Source organism: Penaeus japonicus, unplaced genomic scaffold (assembly GCF_977035675.1).
Source record: "Penaeus japonicus unplaced genomic scaffold, GWHDUDI00000001_assembly GWHDUDI00000011, whole genome shotgun sequence".
Classification (NCBI taxonomy): domain Eukaryota; kingdom Metazoa; phylum Arthropoda; class Malacostraca; order Decapoda; family Penaeidae; genus Penaeus; species Penaeus japonicus.
Genome location: NW_028234413.1, coordinates 14,581,018 through 14,588,517, shown reverse-complemented (window position 1 = coordinate 14,588,517; position 7,500 = coordinate 14,581,018). Strand labels below are relative to the sequence as shown.

General features: G+C 39.8%; 1 protein-coding gene across 3 annotated transcripts in view; it reads left to right on the top strand.

The window, feature by feature from the left end:
* The window catches only part of LOC122250571 (phospholipid-transporting ATPase VD), a 110,958-nt gene that overhangs the window by 88,875 nt on the left and 14,583 nt on the right, over nt 1-7,500 (top strand). For all 3 annotated transcript variants that reach the window (XR_006222950.2, XM_043012051.2, XM_043012052.2), the window contains exons 6-13: nt 4,715-4,916; nt 5,215-5,407; nt 5,492-5,640; nt 5,782-5,928; nt 6,411-6,522; nt 6,676-6,833; nt 6,971-7,192; nt 7,344-7,500. The exon at nt 7,344-7,500 is cut by the window's right edge and continues 408 nt beyond it. Coding sequence is in view for 2 of the 3 variants with exons in the window: in XM_043012051.2 (XP_042867985.1) it covers nt 4,715-4,916; nt 5,215-5,407; nt 5,492-5,640; nt 5,782-5,928; nt 6,411-6,522; nt 6,676-6,833; nt 6,971-7,192; nt 7,344-7,500 (1,340 nt within the window). In the remaining variant the exon portion in view is untranslated. The remainder of the gene's footprint in view (nt 1-4,714; nt 4,917-5,214; nt 5,408-5,491; nt 5,641-5,781; nt 5,929-6,410; nt 6,523-6,675; nt 6,834-6,970; nt 7,193-7,343) is intronic.

Sequence of the window (7,500 nt, the reverse complement as noted above, 5' to 3'; positions counted from 1 at the left end):
GAAGGATGAACAGATAAATGATAGGATGACTAAATGGATAAATGTTGTAGATATCTGAACCTGGCCACGTGTGTGCACTCGTCACGGGAGAACGCCACGAATTTGTGGAACGATTCTCGACGGGCGTTTGGAGGATGGTGAGTGACGTGTGACGGATGACACTCATGAGTGACTAATTAACATTGGCGCTAACAGCAACAGAAATTAAAATGCAGCGGCCGGGGTGGAACAACTGTTACGAAGCCAAGTGGTCGCAGCTGAGGTGTGTAGGAGGAAGGGGGGGGGGAGAGAACCACGTGGGGTATTTTAGGGGGAACTAGAAGCGCGGGCTTTTTCCTTGTTTCTGTTTGCTTCGTTTATTTTTCCCTCGCACTTTCAGAGAGGGAGGGAGGGAGGGAGGGTAAAAGAGAGAGAGAGCGAGAGAGAGAGAGAGAGAGAGAGAGAGAGAGAGAGAGAGAGAGAGAGAGAGAGAGAGAGAGAGAGAGAGAGAGAGAGAGAGAGAGAGAGAGAGAGAGAAAGAGAACAGAACAGAACACTGAAGAGGAGGAGTAGAATGATTTAAACAGACTTATAGAGAGGGGTAAGGAGAATGAAAGAGAGAGATAAAGGGCTATAAATAGTGACAGTGGATAAGAATGCAAATGCAGAAATGGAGTGAGAAGGAGAGAACAGAAAGGAGTAAGAGGAGGATGAATAGGGAAGGGAAGAGAGTGGGATTAGAGGGGAAGAAAAAAAATCACTAGTGATGTGAATGGAAAAGAATGAGATGGACAGAGACAGACACACAGAGACAAACACACACACACAGAGAGAGAGAGAGAGAGAGAGAGAGAGAGAGAGAGAGAGAGAGAGAGAGAGAGAGAGAGAGAGAGAGAGAGAGAGAGAGAGAGAGAGAGAGAGAGAGGGGGATTTTGAAAGGTTTGTGAAAGTGAGTGAGAAGGAGATAGAGATGGACTGATTGAAGGACACGGCAAACACCCCGTATAAAAATAGGTGGCCTCTTTCCCCAGTGTGCTGAAATGTTCCGCAGAGCTACGAAGTGGAGCGCCATCAGGGCCGCACCTGTGTGCACTTGTCCGTATGTTAGTCAGACTCACACCTGTGGCGAGACGATGTCCCAACAGGTAATCATTCGTTGTGGGCTTGGGGAGTGGGTGTACAGGTGTTTTCATTACCCCCCCCCCCTCTTTCGTGCCACTTGGCCGCGAGAAATGACGCACCTTCACATATATACTGTACGATCTGCGTCACATTGACCTCTTTGTGAACTGAAAAATCTCTACGAGTCTGTGTCTGTCTTTCTTCCTCCCTCCCATCCTCCCTTCCTTTAATCCGTTCTCCCCCTTCTTCCTTCGTCCTTCCCTCCCTTCTTTTTCTCTCCCCCTTTCCTTCTCACTTTCATCTCTTCTGCTTGCGAGTTTGTGTGTGTATATATATATATATATATATATATATATATATATATATATATATATATATATATATATATATATATACATATATGTATATCTATATATACTTATACATACATATATATAGACACACACACACACACACACACACACACACACATATATATATATATATATATATATATACACATATATGTATATGTACATGTATATGTATGTATATGTATATGTAAATATATATGTATATGCATATATGTATATGTATATATATATGTATATACATATATATATGTATGTATATATGCATATATATAAATATATAAATATATATATATATACATATATACATATACAAATATACATATACATGTTTGGTCAAAGCACAGATCCTTAGCCCTTCGTACCCAAGGGGACGTCATGTAAGAGCGGGCCAAAAGACGTGGCGAGGCGACTTAGCGGCGCATAGAATGGAGGGGTCGCGGGATGCGGGAATCCGACGGAGAATTATTGATGTCCCGCTCTCGGTAGATACACGCATATACACACAGAGTGACAGACATACGAAGGATTGCTCGTGTGTGTGTATGTATGTGTATGTGTATGTGTATGTGTATGTTGCACACACTCACACATCTATGTGTGTGTGTGTGTGTGTGTGTTTGTGTGTATGTGTATGCATATGCATATATATATATATATATATATATATATATATATATATATATATATATATATATATATTGTGTGTGTGTATGTGTATGTATGTGTTTATGCATGTGTGTATGTATGTATGTATGTATTTATGTATGTATATGTGTATATATATGCAAACATTGGCAAATCAGCAGTGCGCCCTCACAAACGCACGCATGACCGCACGCAATATCAGGGAATAATTATTTCTTCCAACCCAACCTGTGCCAACTCCCTTCTTCCTGAGGACGCAGCCGCCTTGTTCCTTGGCAGCAAGAATCGGCCGTCGGGAACAACGGATGCCGCCGCCCGTCTCGCCTTGAGGCTGCGAATGCTGTGCCGTCGTGGCAGACGTTGTTTTGTTTGGGGACTCGGCCTTGACCTTCGCCTCCGTGTGCGTGCCTGTACATGAGTCTGTGTATTTATGTATGTGCGTGGCTGGCGGGTGAGTGAGTGAGTAATTAAGAGAGTGAGCGAATGAGTAAATGGTGATTGAGTGAGAGGATTATTTTGCATCATTGAATATGGCTTATAAACACGAGTGTTTCCCTCCTCCCTCTTTCCGAGTTACAAGACATGCAGAAGAGACCCCCCAAAACAACGTTTTATTTTTTTATTTTTTATTGCACGCTGCTCGGGTTTTGAAGATCAGGAGGAGGTCGGCGGCGCTGCAGAAGCCGTTGGCGCTGGACATCGATTTACCTCCGTCGGCGGGTCGGTTAAGTCATCTGCAATGTCCTTGCTTCTCCAGAAGTCATCATTTTGTCGAAAATGGCTCGCGATATCGAGTGTTTGTTGAGCATTATTATTATATACTGTATCGCTGTACATTTTTCTCTCTTTCTCTAAAGTGTGATGGAAATCCAGGTCGCACGGTTCATACATAGGTACTAATAACTTTCCATGACATATGATTATCATTAGGCACCTGTAAAAGGCCAGGTGATGCGGCCAGACTTCTTAACAAAATTTAGGGATATCTGTGCGGTGATAGTGCCATCCTTTATACCACAGGATGGCTGGGTATTAGATGGATGTTTGTGTGTGTGATTCTGCGTATTTGCTTGGTTACTTGTTTGCTGTGTTTTATCTATTTATTTCCTGTATGCATATATTTGTATTCAGTTGCCGATCAAGTTTATTGCAAATGTCTGTAAGTGTGATACACGCGTGTGAATAAGTAGGATAATTTTAACTCATGTATTGATATAGGAATCTCCGTGCTCGCGCAAGCTTTACAGTGCCCCCCCCCCTCGCCGGCCTCTTGCCATTGCATGCTTCGATTATGCATTGATTCTTCGACAAAACAATTTTTTATTTGCTATGCTTATTGTGATATATATCTTGAATATGATTTGAGTGATTGTTAACCAGAGACATATCCCCCCACGCGCCACGACCTACCTGTCTGCGGAGAAATGGAAGCCACAGGGACTGGCAAGCGGAGAATCTAGGAGACGTGAATGTAGTGGTCTGAGCAAGAAATCCGTTACAAATTAATCTATTACCTCAGCACAAACAGACCTTAGACCCGTCTGTGTTGCAAGGTTGCAGTTAAATAATGTACAAAAAATCGATAGTAAGGAAAGTTTATCGTTTCGGGGACTGTGGACCTATTTAGGTAAATCCCGTTGGATTTCTTTAAAGAAATGTTGAATCGGTATCCTCGGAATATTATGAAATGGATCTGGTTTGATATTGGTTGAATATACTGTGTATTGTGGGTGGTCACTATCGAGATGCGTGTGTTTAACCTAGATGTAGAAGGGAGAGGGAAAGGTAAAGGTTCAGATGCAAACACTGACTGTTATTGAGACGAGTGATTCCACCTTTGTGAGAGTGAAGTTATGTGTCCTCGTGGGAAGGTGAGGACGTCACATTGTTATAAAATTTTCTCCCTTTGCTCTCCTCAATTAATCCTGAGATAGTTTTTGGTTTGTTTGGAGTGCAAACCTTGGAAAACGGTTTGTTTTGCCGTCGTGAAATAGGATTACATTTGCAGAGCATTGCGGTTCACACTAACGGGGTCTTACCAGTGTTTGCTGAAGGAACGGAACATTTCTTCAACCCTTGTGTGATAGAGGAAAGAGCTCCCTATGTATACAGAAGCGAGATGGGAGTTCGTAGATCTCCGTGTGATTTTTCTAAGTCATATGTCGTGTTGATTGGTGGCCCACCACCAAATTTATTGGATGTCATTGGTAAAAGTACCTCCACCACCCTGGCTTAAACTCCATTTGCGACCTCAAAGTTTTATTTTTATTTTTTTATTTTATTTTTTAAATTTTTTTATAGACAAGCATTTTCATCCCTGTCTGTATAGCTAATGGTTATTGTTTGAAAATGAATCTGGTGAAGTAGGTGTTGGAAAAAGGTTTCTGTAAAAAAGTTTATAATAAGTTTTAATCGTCAATATAACTGATATGAGGAGTATGTTGTCATAAATTTTGATTTGGATATTCACTGCCCGTGGTTTAAGTTCCGTTTTTTGTTTAACTTGTTAACAGATCGAATCCTTCTCTAATTTCATTCCTTTCTGTCACATCTAAAAGATAGAAACAATTTTGTTATCCTCATGTATTTATATATGTCTATTTCACAATTTCCAGAGACCAAGGGAGATACGTGAAGACCAAGTGGAAACATGTAAAAGTGGGTGACATCATCCATCTCTCCTGCAATGAGACCATCCCTGCTGACATGGTTGTTTTGAACTCCTCGGATGAGTATGGGATGTGTTTCATCGAGTCTTCCAATCTAGATGGAGAGAGCAACCTGAAGCAGAGGCAGGCTGTGAAGGGACTGGGCATGGTGAGTTGGGCTTTCCTTTCTCTCCTTTTTTCTTCTGGCTAAAGAAGACATCTTCTGGAATACTTGCACTGATGTTGCACGGTTTGGTTTTTCCTTTTTTTTTTTTTTTACAATAAAGCCTTGTGGAGTTTTTCTATGTTATGTATTTTAGGATAGAGTGGCAATAATGGTTACATATTTCCTAAGCTATAGTGGCACAATGTCTTTTTATTTTTCCTTTGACTAACCAATTATTACCAGATATGAAAATCTGTTATCATGTTTCTATTGTTGATTTTAAGACACCATTTGATTTCAGGATGAAAGGTTTGAGGTATCGAAGTTTGACTACATGATGGAGATTGGGGCTCCCTCGACCAAGATCTACCACTTCACAGGTACCATCCCTCTGCCCTCAGGCGAACGCGTGCCCCTCACCAAAGACAATCTTTTGCTGAGAGACTGTGCTCTTCGAAATACAGATTATATTGAAGGCATTGTTGTTTACGCAGGTGAGTGCTGTCTCCAGCTTTTGACGTTGAAGTACCTTTTTAATTAAGTAGAAAGCTCTTTTTGACGTGTGTACCATTTCACAGGACGTGAAACAAAAGCCATGCTGAACAATGGTGGCACAAGGTACAAACGCTCCAAGCTTGAACGCAGGATGAACATCGAAGTCATCTGGTGTGTGGTCATCCTGTTCCTTATGTGCCTCATCTCTGCAGCAGGTTCGGGTCTGTGGCAGGTACGTTCTGATATCAAATGTAAAAGGTCACTTTAATGGAAAGATGCTCACTTTTCACAATGTTGTACCATGAAAATGGAAACTATATATAGCCTTATAATGATATCTGTTTGTTTTATCTAATTGGTCCTTAATTGACAGAGTTCCTATGAGGTGAACGCTACCCTAGGGATGGTGCCCTTCATCCCGCCAGAAAGTTTGACAGCGACAAGCTCTAAATTGAAATTGGCAAACAAACCTATATGGGTTGGCTTTATAAGTTTCTGGACTTTTGTAATAATCTATCAGGTATGTATAGAAGATTGTTAATATTTGCTTTATTCTCTTGCTTTTATTCTAGATATTAAACTATGTCATAGTAATGTTACTGCTCTTAATTTGAAAGAGTTGCAAAACTGTATACTAATATGAAGTATTTCTAAAGGTAATTGAAAATCAGTCAACACCATTTCACAATCCCAATTTGAATAACTAGAAGTAGTTAAGTGGTTTGATCAGTTTATAAAGGTCAATGATATTCACATCATGCCTTAGTGAGGTTAAGAGTAATTTGTATTCTAGTACAAAATTTGATCCTTTTTACTTCAGAATTCTCATTAAAAAATATTATACTTCTATTTGAAATTGATATTTATTTGAATGAGTTTACATTACTGGACAGACAGTCACAATTCACATATCAAGATACTTATGCAAATGTGTGTAAAGATATTGAAGATTTAAAGATTCTATAAAACTAATGCTCATTGTCTTCTGTTTTGCTTTTTCAGGTTATCATTCCAATATCACTTTATGTAACCATTGAAGTAATAAAGCTGATGCAGGTTTACCATATACATAATGACAAAGACTTCAAAGACAAGAAAAGTGGAAAAACTATTGGTAAGAAGACATGCACTTATAATTACAAATTCATTAGCTTTTAGGGGGTCTCTATAGTGTTGATTTGTCTTTTGTGGGTTGAAGATACTAAGGCTTAGTTGCTTTGCTGTTAGAAAAAGTTGACAAATTTCTTCTAATGTTTCCTCTGAACAGAGTGCAGGGCGTTAAATATCCCAGAAGAATTGGGGCAAGTGGAGTATGTTTTCACTGATAAAACTGGAACACTGACTGAAAACAATATGGTCTTCCAGCGTTGCTCAATTAATGGCACTGATTACCCGCATACTCCTGTTATAATTAGCAAGGAAGAGGTAAGCTTGAAAGGGATTATTTTCTAAGGAATTCAAAAATGTTTTTCATGTAATAGAAAGAATTTCTATATTGAGGAAAGTGTGTCCTTGATGATAAGTGTTGTGAATCTTAAAATCTTGATTGTTTCATTTCTCAGAAAAAGTCAGACCAGCGGGATACATTTACCCTGAATAATCAACTGCAGGAAGATTTAGCATCTATCGAACTTCCAATGATTTACGCTCAGCCAGGGAGTCGGCAGAACCCTTCCTCCATCACTCCATCAAAAGATTCTCCATCTCAGAGAATCATTGACTTTTTCTTCACCCTGGCAGCATGCAATACTGTTATTGTGGCAAAGTATCCCCATCATGATCAGGTGCATTTCTTTTGTGTTTCTCTTTTGTGATTATGAACTATTTAGAATAGATATTTTGAATCTCTGTAATGTTTTCATCTGTTTTTTTCTTCAGATGAATCTTTAGATATTTTGAATCTCTCTTTGTAATATTTTCATCCTTTATTTTCAGATGAATGCAAGTGGTATGATAGTGCCAAATGAAAGTGCCAACAATTCCAGTATTAGTGAAGTGGACAACACTTCCTTCAACACCACCACTAGTAGTATTGGCTCCACATCATGGGCTCCCAACCGTCTGTTACGGGGCCTGCTCTCATTCTCCCGCC